Here is a 10899-nt window from a genome sequence, read left to right on the forward strand (position 1 = left end):
CTGTGAATGGGCCCGATGTAATTTCACAGGGCATATTCCACAGCAGCAATCATATCTGTCTTTCTGGCAGTGTAAGAGCAGCCTTGAAGATTATTTTGTATGGAGATTATTAAAGTTTCAGGTGGTTCTCGTTTCGTTTTGATGTCAATATATCACAATGCCATCTAACTATGAGGATGCTTGTAACACAGCCTGCCTTTGGAAAAAAAAAATCAATCTGATTAAAGTTAAGTTTTATCCTCAATTCACTAGAAACCATACTAACTGCCTGAAAAATTGGATGAAAATGACTGTGTGTTAAAGTCTCCTCTTGAATGTAATATACCATTTGTCCTGTAGTACGCAGTGGGAAGGCCTCTTTCTGAACAAAATAAGCAACCCTTGGTCAAGGTGTTCTGTATAAAAATGAAGGGCGGTATATTTGTGGACAGCAAAGCATATTATAAGTATGTTCAGCTGAGATGACAGATGTTAAAAAGTGTGAAATTACCAGACGGAATAACACCAGCTTTTATCAGGTAAGACTTAAAATAAACCCGTCTTCTTGTCCCTCCCAGCTACCATTTCTTTCACCCTTGCACTTGTGGCTCTCTCAGTTTCTTGACTCAGCTCAAGTCTTAAATCTCTTCATGTTGGAAAAACATCCCGGTCCGCAGATCCAGACAATCCACAAACAATTCAATCAAATGGGCAAATCAAATCAATCTGCCAGGAAGGTCAGTCCCCTGGCTCTCGTGTGTATTTGGATTCTTTGCGGTGATTTTTTATTTTTTTTTTGTTTGATTGGTTTGGAAGAAAACTAAGGGCAGTGGGCACAATGGGCTGCCAGGGTGTAGACCTCGGTTCAAACTAGAAGAGAGTATTGGGTAAGCAGTGGGTCAGCAAGAGTGAAACTGGTGAAAGAGCACCATTCATCTGGAAACCGAAAAGGAAAGCAGTGTGTACTCCAAACTCAACGTCAGTGCTCAGTAGGGGTTGTAGTCAACTTCACTCCTGTGCCATGACGCATTAAGCATCATGTCGGCTAGTCACTGGTCACATAACAACATGGACACCTCTGAAAACACAGGCAAGGAGCCCAGTGGGTCGTTGCAGCAAACTAGCAGCTGTTCATCAAGTGTGTGGAAATACTTCACTAAAGATGAAGTCTATACTACTGTGGCATTCAGAACATGTAAGTCAATCGTAAAATCCAAATCCTCTCAACAACAGTCAGGTAACAACTTTACCTGCAGTAACAAAGAAAAGGAGGCTGCAAATCAACAATTTGCTGGCAAATTTCATTGCGGATTTTTTTTGTCCTCAATTGTCAGTGAATGCACCATGCGAGAGACGGAAGTTTTGCTAGAGCTGACAATTTGCAAAGCGAGAGACGTGTGTTAGAAGTGTCACACTGATGCTGTTTGTGGTATTGGCGCGTTACAATATTTGTTCAGGTCACGGACATAAATTTCATTGTTGCAAAGCATTACTTTCTATTAGTGATGTCATTGGAGACCAGTCGACATCAGTTCGACTTTCACCACGTAATAGTCGACTTTAAAAAATTTGAAGTCATGCAACCCCTAGTGCTCAGTGGGTCTCACCAAGCTCCACTTCACCATCCTCCACAACTCCTCTACCCCCAAACATACAGACACACACCTTAGGTTTGGGCTAATGAGCTGGTTATGAGGCATGAGTGTTGATGGGGCAGACCACCAAGGTTTTATGTAAGTAAAACTGTAAGCAAGGCAGGCAAGGTAATGTCTCTTCAACTCGTTTTTACTCTGAACATCGATATGTTGAACTGAATACTAATATGTAAAATAAAAAATATAGAAGGTGATGTCACTGGAGAAATGAACCACGACAGAAAGGACCAAATAACTTTACATCGTTGAGCAGAAGGAAAAAAGAAGCAGAACATTTCCTATGGCTTTGATGACATGTTGCAGTTAAATGACTGGGATATTTGTACAGGTTTCCCTCATAAATGGCAGTCTGTTTCACAGGAAATAAATCTGCTTTACATTCCACATGTTTAGCAGCTCACATCTGCATTCACTCTGCAGGTACAGCAATTACCTCCAACCTCAGGGGCCGAGATTTGTGTGTCACAACCTGTCAGCACTTACACATTGATTTGGTAATAAAACTGATTGAAGTGAAACACTTAAACGTGTGCATTAATATTTTATGATTTTAAAAAGTTTCATTAAAAATAATGAAATGAAAAAAACAAAAAAACAAAACAAAAGCAACACAATCCTGATAGTGATTTGTCACTGACTCTAGGTGGCTTTGCAGGAGGGTCATAATGAAGTGTTGTGTCTGCTCTCACTGACCAGGTTTCTTTGTGAGATTAGTTTGGGGTCTCCACAGCCACAAGCATTCGCATGCTTGTGGTGTTGCAGAACAGATGTGCTTGTGAAAACAGTGGTTGTTATGTGGTGGCTGGAGCAGAAGTGGTAAGTGTAAACAGTGCTGACTGTCACCTAGGCGATTCAGCTGAAAAGTGAAACAGTAGTGCGCGGTGGCAGCAGATGAACCGTTGACTTTCATTACATTAAAACATTTTGCATAATGTGTCTAATTTATGTGAAAGATGCTCAAGATTTTTGAATTTGCTATAACTTCAAATGGAACTAAAACATGTCCAATACATGTCTGCTTCTGGGGCTTCAGTCCTTCATCCTTTCCAAACTCCCTGTGTTACCGTTGATAGACTAGTCAACCAACAGCATTTCCCTGGCCCATTTCCATAAAACAAAACACAAATACATTTAAAAAATGTAGTCAAGAGATAACACTGAAGATGACACAACAAACAGTGGAAAAGGTTGTGGTTGTTTCACTAGTTTTCAGTTTTTATTCATGATTATTTCCTCTGCTGCACCCACTATCTGTCGGCTTTTTGACATTTTGGCTGAATCCCATCTTCACTGATACATACAGATCTTTGTACAGTGTTTGTTTGAAAAAAATACCAGTAACTTTATGACTTTATGGCATTTACACCACTGAGGACCTTGAAGTAAACTGAACCAAGAGAGTAAGACGAATGTCTTTGCCCTTAAAATTACTTCTAATTCAATGAACTGTCGTTGAAAGATTGATAAAAGCCAAAAACAGAGAGCGAGAGCAAACTCTGAAACAAGGGGACTATTGTACACAGCAGAGAGGCAGCGAGCTGGATACACTTGAAGCAAGGGGAGGAAAAAAAAGAAACCTTCCATCCAGTCCTTCTCAGATTAGAAAATTGAGGAGAGAGGGGGAGTAATGTGCAGGTTTACTGGCAGGGCTGCGTTGATTAGAAAGGGGGTAGTGTTCGACCGCGTTCGGTAACAGCACCTCTTACTTTGGCCAAAGCCAACATCTGTAGTCGACCAACACAGAGTGGTGGCGGTGGCTGCAGTCCACACTCTCTGCTTCCCTTTCAAGTCATTATTGCATTTCACAGCTCCTGACATGCAAGCTTGGAAGCTGTTTAGAAAGGGTTTATGAGCTGGTTAATCCAAGTCTTTAGAGATAAAAACAAACAATGAAGCTTGGTGTGGCAGCGAGGAAACAGAAACAGGAGACGAAGGTGAAGGGTCTACTGGCCCTGCATGCTAACTTTATGAATGAGTCTCTCTGGACTGAAGTATGATCTGCTTCTACAAGAAACAACACAGTGACTGTGTTTAAAATATCCATTAAGGAAAACGAAGCGTTGTTGAATTCACAACGTTATGTGGCAATTTGTTAACATCCTCTTGAAGAAATCAGAACCCGGTGGAAGTAATGAACAACCAACAAACACACCACAGATGTTTACAGCACAATCAAAAGCATACATGACACAATTACGGGAAGTAGATATTCAAATGCAGTTGTCAAGGATAATTTTATTCACCGCAAAATGTGCTTATGATGTTTAGCAGTCCAACGGTGTGCAGGTAGTTTGGTTTATGTAACATACACCTTTATGAAACCAGGGTTAGACCACTGACACGATTCGAAGAGGTCGGCTTCCCTTTATGTTCCTTCCTGGCCCAATGTAGAAGACAAATTCCTTGTATGTGTGTACAGTATATACGTGCCACATAAAGCTGATTTGATTTGATCTAGATATACACCTCGTGAGTGTTTCATTAAGTAACAGTGTGTGACACAGACTGACCGTCTTTAAATTGCCCAACAAGACCACCTGCTAAGTTTGAATAACTTTACCGGAATTAGACAACCTGCGGTTTACCAGAGTATTAACAATTTAACATACTTTTTATTCTTAGCAGCAGCCCACGATAAGACAAACAAATAACTGTGAAAAATAGCCTCCAGAAACCGAACATTATGTTTGTTCAGCATTTAAGGGTCACTGAAATTCAGCTCCTGGTTCATTGTAAGGACACTCTGTCCATAAATACTGTCATTCCTTGGTTAATGGTTGAAATCTTAGTGGCATTGTTTTGGCAGAGTGACAGTTCACACTAGAATTAGCAAATGTGAGTTGTGAGCTGTAAAATATGCGCGGTGTCAACCTTTCAACATCTCAGACTTTAGAGTGTGTCCAGCATGCGTTTATGCTAATATTTGTGTGTGAGATGTGGGTGTGTGTTGTTTATGTTGTGGTGCTGGATGTGAGCAGAGTTGTTGTTGGCCTGGCGAGCTGCCGCAGTTACACCTCTGACCAACAGCAAACAGATGAGTCACATCTAATAAGTGAAGCTGCCCAAAGAGACCCTTTGTTTCCTGAGAACCACCCAGGTGCATTAATGACTCCCTGTCCCGCTCAATTTTCTGGCCCCTGGGTTGAATTTAACCCTTTGTTGTGAGCTTTGAATGTCCGGTATCAACTTCACACACTGCAATTGCACAGCTCCTCTGGGTTTGCTAAGAGTCTGGGCCGCTCCCTCTAGGAAAAGTACATAAATAAACACCATGGTGTAAAACTTCAGGTGCAACTTCAGTTTTTTTTTTTTTTTCTCCTCACTATTTCCCAGCTTGACCTACTATAAACTCAGAAGCTCCGCTGCAAAGATGGCTCTGCTGCTGCTGGACAAACAAACCTGCCACAACTTCATGCCCTTCATGGGAGGCTCATACTTCCTTTGGCTGCACAGCGACCAGTGTGCGGCCAGTCCCAATATCAACATTTGCAAGGTGTGCCGTTTTACCTTCCAGTATGCTGATGAACTTCTGACTTTTTCTTGTGTCCGTGCCATGTTGCACCTCATTGAACTTTAAGTAAATTCTGTCAAACAGTGCAATAAATGTAACACGAAAATATTGGGAAAACGGCCCAAAGTTTGTAGCAGACTCCAGCCTTCAAAGAAAACACCTAACACAAAAGCTAGTTTTTTCATTTAATGTATTTTATATGAATGTAATATATTCCTTTACTCTGCCCATTTCTCCTCAGCTCTTTCCCCTGATTCCCAGTCAAAGTGAATCTGCTAGAGCAGCATGCTGACGGCCCACTGACCTGTATACCGTGGAGCAATACCTCCACTCAAGAGCTGAGGCTGAAACTGTGCAGTCCTGCTGTTTTCTGTTGACCCGTTGGATGATTTGTGAAGTGCTTCTTTGACGCCTTGCTGGAGATGTTATCAGAACCTGGGAAGTCTGCTCTGCCTCTCTCCTCAGGTCTGTAGTGCCTGTAAAACAGCGGGAATAATAAGAGAGTGTTTGAGAGTGCTGTGGAGTGGAGTGGGGAACAGTGTCCGCGATTGTGTCTGTTGTGCCCCACTGCTGCCCTAAAACACGCACGCACGCACGCAGACACACACTGTATTTTCCTTGTTGACTCAGCCACAGCTGAACCAAGTCAGATGCGAAGTTTTGTTTTGCTTTCTATTAATCAGTAAATGTCAGTTCATTGAAATCAAATGACTACAAAGAGGTGTGAATTGGGCTTTGATATTTCAGCTGCTCTCATGTTTAAAGCTACGTTTTTACTGGAAGTAAAATGTGAGTGTACAACACAACTGATCTATCAATCAGATCTATAATGCTACAGTATAATTTAGCAAAAATATCACTGATGTGAGATGTAATCTCTCAATTAACACCTGGATGCAGTAGAAATACTTCTCTGTGTATGTTTTGGGGGCTGGTGTTATTTCAGTGAGCGAGTAAGGCAAAATGGGCGGGGTTAATGAGACCACTAGGGAGAGGGAAATGCTTTCAAAGGAGGCTGAAACAGTTTGGAGAGTCAGTGAGGATGGAGGTGTAGCTCCTCTTTCCATAGGATTTCTTAGCTGCCATTCTAACTGCCAAGGGTCAATTGCAACATCTGGTGAGAGGATATTTTGTTTTACCCTGCACCTCACTGCACAATGATTTGGTGACAGTATATTAAATACTTTAGCAGGTCTGGGTGATTTTAATTGTCAGGAACCATGGCAACAACAGCTCTGACCGGCTTCTCCATGATGAGCCTGCTCAGCCTCGGGTACCTCACCTGGGATTTCATGAGCCCTAACCAGTTGGAAAACGAGCCTGACCAAACGTTTATTGACAGGTCTCCTGTCCCGCAGCCTCCTCACATCATTTTCATAATGACAGACGACCAGGGCTTCAACGACATCGGCTACCATAGCTCTGACATAAAGACACCGGTGCTGGATAAACTGGCTGCAGATGGAGTGAAGCTGGAGAACTACTACATCCAACCCATCTGCACCCCGTCCCGAAGTCAACTCATCATGGGCAGGTAAAACGTTTTTCCTCAGACCTTTCTATCTTATATAATTTGAATGGGGAGTGACTGCATATTGACACAAATATCTGCAAAATTTTGTAATGTTTTTCCAGCTTTTCACAATGTGATTAGAGATTTGTTTTTGTTATAACAATTAAATGAATGGGAAAGTGGTGATGAAGCAAAACTATTCCCTGAATGGATTAAAAAATAGATGGATATGGATTATAGTTCTTCATGTTTCAAAGATATTTAGAACTTGATATATGTTTATGAGATGCAATCAAAGCGTTGAACTGTTTACTGTATGTACAAAGCTGCAAGAAAAGTATGACCTTTTTAACTTCTTCTTAACTAAAACAGCGCTGTCTGAAAATGCATCATTATACAAATACATAGGGACTTTAAGATTTTAAAACCTGTCGTACAAATCTGAGCGTAAGTTTCGATTATTATATTTCTGATCAAATAATGTGGCACCATGTGGCTTTTACAGCATTTTGTAGTTAAAGCTCAGTTTGAGGAAGGAAGTGGGTGATACTTTAGTTATTTGTTGGATCTGCTTCAGTTTGACTGTGTGCTTCATTATTAACTCTGCAGGTACCAAATTCATACTGGTCTCCAGCACTCCATCATCCGTCCCCGGCAGCCCAACTGCCTGCCCTTTGACCAGGTCACCCTCCCTCAGAGGCTACAGGAGCTCGGCTACTCCACCCACATGGTAGGAAAGTGGCACCTGGGCTTCTACAAGAAGGAGTGTTTGCCCACTCGCCGTGGCTTTGACACGTATTTTGGTTCCTTAACTGGCAGTGTGAACTACTACACCTATGACTCCTGTGATGGCCCTGGCCTGTGTGGCTTTGACCTCCACGAGGGGGAGTCAGTCGCCTGGGGTCAGAGGGGTAAATACTCTACCCATTTGTACACACAGAGGGTGCGCAAGATCCTGGCAACCCACGATCCTCACTCCCACCCACTGTTCATCTTCCTCTCCTTCCAAGCTGTTCACACACCCCTACAGTCTCCGCGGGAGTATATCTACCCGTACCGCGGGTTGGAAAATGTAGCACGCAGGAAGTATGCGGCCATGGTCTCCGTTGTCGATGAGGCGGTCCGAAACATAACGTATGCTCTGCGCAAGTATGGATACTATCAGAACAGTGTCATCATCTTCTCTACTGACAACGGTGGACAGCCCTTGTCTGGTGGCAGTAATTGGCCTCTCAGAGGACGCAAAGGCACCTACTGGGAAGGTGGCATCCGGGGTCTGGGGTTTGTCCACAGCCCTCTGCTGCGGAAGAAGAGGAGAGTGAGTAAAGCTCTGGTGCACATCACTGACTGGTACCCTACACTGGTGGGATTAGCAGGAGGCAATGCATCCCTGACAGAAGGTCTTGATGGGTATAATGTTTGGGAAGCCATTAGTGAAGGGAAGGAGTCCCCCAGATTGGAGATCCTCCACAACATTGACCCTCTGTACAACCATGCACGCAGTGGCTCCCTGCAGAAAGGATATGGGATTTGGAATACAGCCATTCAGGCCTCCATACGAGCTGGAGACTGGAAACTTCTCACAGGAGACCCTGGTTATGGAGACTGGATCCCGCCACAGATGCTTCCAGGTTTCCCTGGGAGCTGGTGGACCCTGGAGCGCCACACTCAACCTCGCAAGTCAATGTGGCTTTTCAACATCTCCGGGGACCCCTACGAGCGTTTTGACCTCTCTGAGCAGAGACCAGATGTTGTGAAAGAGCTGCTGGCCAGACTGGTGTACTACAACCGCACGTCAGTGCCGGTAAGATACCCATCAGAGGACCCACGGGCTGAACCCCACCTCAATGGAGGTGCCTGGGTCCCCTGGGTGGGAGATGAGGAGGAGGACAGGTGGGACAGTGTTTACCGGAAAAAGAACATGGATTGGAAGAAGAAGCTCAAGCTGTCCAAAAGCAGGTCATTTTTTAGGAGACTCAACACTAGGATCATGTCCGACAGAATATAGAAAGGTCTTGACTGTTGAATCAACAATGGTTGTGTTTGTTTGAACATTTGAAGTTTATCCAAGCTCAAGCTGCTCTTACTGCGCAGTTGTTGAAAGCATATGTTCAGTTTCTCTAAAAGAACTGATCATTATCTTTTTGGCATCTGTTTGAATAGAAAAATGTGTCCCTAAACTGAATAGTATAAATTCAGAAGATGATACAAGTATGTAAGCAAATGTTTTTGTTTTTTTAATCATACAAGGAGACTGTGATCTTTATAAGATGGGGTTGTTTAAGAAAATGTGTGTATTGGATGAGGATGACTAGATGACATTGAGAAATCCTCAGAAACCATTTGTAACTTCAGTTAATATAAATGACTACCTCTCTATCAATGTGACATTTGTAGCAAGACTTATTTCTTTCATTCAAACTTGACTACCTCTATTTGAGGGTTTACACTTTTTGTTTTTGTTTTTTTTTTTCAAAAAAAGAGGAACAATGAAACTGAGCCCTTGAGCAACTCTGACTTTTTTTCTGTCTTCATCCAATTATAACAATAACTATAACAGAAAAAAATAATACTTAATAGATAATACTGAATTAAATCAATACAAAAACATGATCTGACTGACCCACGTTTTCAACGATACTTCCTGACCTTCAATCTTTGAAACACATGTTTGGACTACGTCGTCCTGCTAACACTATTTAGCTATGGTCATGTTTCCCGGACACCTGATGATGATCCCAGAGGGTATCAATGGCTTACACACTCCTATAAATCTGATTGAAAATTCATTGCGATCCAGCCTATTCTAGCCTGGTTTTATTCTGATTAAATTATGATATAATTATGATTATTACTGAAATACTGGTGTCCAAGTGGGTCTAAATGTACCATCAGGTGACATGGAGAGGGTAAGGCAGGGTCACAAAAACATGGTGTTTTTTTTTTTCTTCCAATTAATGAATCTGATTATTCAGTCAGATTCAGTCCACAGCAGACAGAATCAATTTCTTTATGTCAAAATAGCTGCATTCTGATGCATTTTTTTATTTATTTATTTATTATTACTTTATTCAATGTCCATGTAAACAGTTAAGCTGGAAATGAAAAGGAAATATTGCACATTTGAATGAAGCAAGGGAGAGTCACAGCAGAAGAGTTAATTGGCCATTAACCAAGTAACCAAATAAGAGCCCAAGCTGCCCAAGCTGCATGGAAGTGCAACAGTTACTGTTCTCACTTCGGCTTATTGGACAGGGTATGAAGAAATACACGAAACAGAAGTAAAAGCTACCTTGAGATTTTCCACTGTGCAGTATAAACATGACAAAAGTATCATACCAGTAATGTCTAGAGCACGAATTTCACTGATTTCAACAGAGACGGAAAACATCGCATTTAGTCATATACGGTCATTATTTCTACACCGCACTGCACGCACAGAGAAGTGAGAGAGTTCACTTCCTGACTTTCTACGAACACGGTACCTACACCTTCACACGTGTACCGTTTCCTGAACACTGTGTGTGCGCTGAGGTTCATGGCAGATTTAAACCGCTATACTTGGATGCAGATCGTAAATTCTCTGAACCTTGTGAAGTCAGACAGACAAAAGAATTAAAACCAGCTGACAGAGGAAGTATGGCGCAATTCATCATTCTTCTGATATTAGTAGGAGGAACTCACGGTAAGCTCATCATCTCATGAATGCACCGAAAATTAAACATTTTGCAAAGCCATTGATGAATAATTTCAGTTTATCCCTGTGTTTATTTCAACTATCCCAGCATCCACTCCAGTTCCTGAGACTAAATGTTATGCTATAAATAGCACATGCCCATGCTCTGTTACGCTCGGAGCATCTGTGTACATCCAAGTGATGAAAAATGCCAGTGGGAGTCGGATTGAGTGTAACAAGGAGCTTTCCAGTGGATCTTTAAAAGTGTTCAGCCTGAAGAAAGAGAAGGTGGTTATAGAGGAAGGGTTCAAAAACAGAACGTCGTTTACCACCAACAACGGGACATTCAAGATCACAGATGTGCAGCAGAGTGATTCAGGTCAATACACCATAGAGGTCTTTAATCAGGATGGAGTCAAGATGAACAACATTAAATTTAACCTGGAGGTTAAAGGCAAGTATTAAGTTATGTGACATCTTCTTTATCCGTCATGATGAGGTTAACCAGAAATATAATCATGTTGTGGGAGGGAAAATACAAATCCACCAGTTTTGCAGAAGATTA

At 42.1% G+C, this 10899-nt stretch overlaps 1 protein-coding gene across 1 annotated transcript; it reads left to right on the forward strand.

The window, feature by feature from the left end:
- The first annotated feature begins 6139 nt into the window (after positions 1–6139).
- Positions 6140–9452, forward strand: arsia (arylsulfatase family, member Ia). The gene is made up of 2 exons (XM_047585398.1): positions 6140–6679; positions 7268–9452. The coding sequence occupies exons 1-2, from the start codon at positions 6366–6368 to the stop codon at positions 8664–8666; spliced, it is 1713 nt and encodes a 570-aa protein (XP_047441354.1). The 5' UTR covers positions 6140–6365; the 3' UTR covers positions 8667–9452.
- The last annotated feature ends 1447 nt before the right edge of the window (positions 9453–10899 follow it).

Source organism: Mugil cephalus, chromosome 5 (genome assembly GCF_022458985.1).
Source record: "Mugil cephalus isolate CIBA_MC_2020 chromosome 5, CIBA_Mcephalus_1.1, whole genome shotgun sequence".
In the NCBI taxonomy this organism is placed as follows: Eukaryota; Metazoa; Chordata; class Actinopteri; order Mugiliformes; family Mugilidae; genus Mugil; species Mugil cephalus.

What these genes read in the sequence shown, in the direction of transcription:
- arsia (XM_047585398.1), top strand. Translation starts at nt 6,366, where the DNA reads ATGGCAACAACAGCTCTGACCGGCTTCTCCATGATGAGCCTGCTCAGC. An exon ending in AGTCAACTCATCATGGGCAG is followed by an intron (nt 6,680 to 7,267) that starts GTAAAACGTTTT and finishes TTAACTCTGCAG; the next exon opens with GTACCAAATTCATACTGGTC.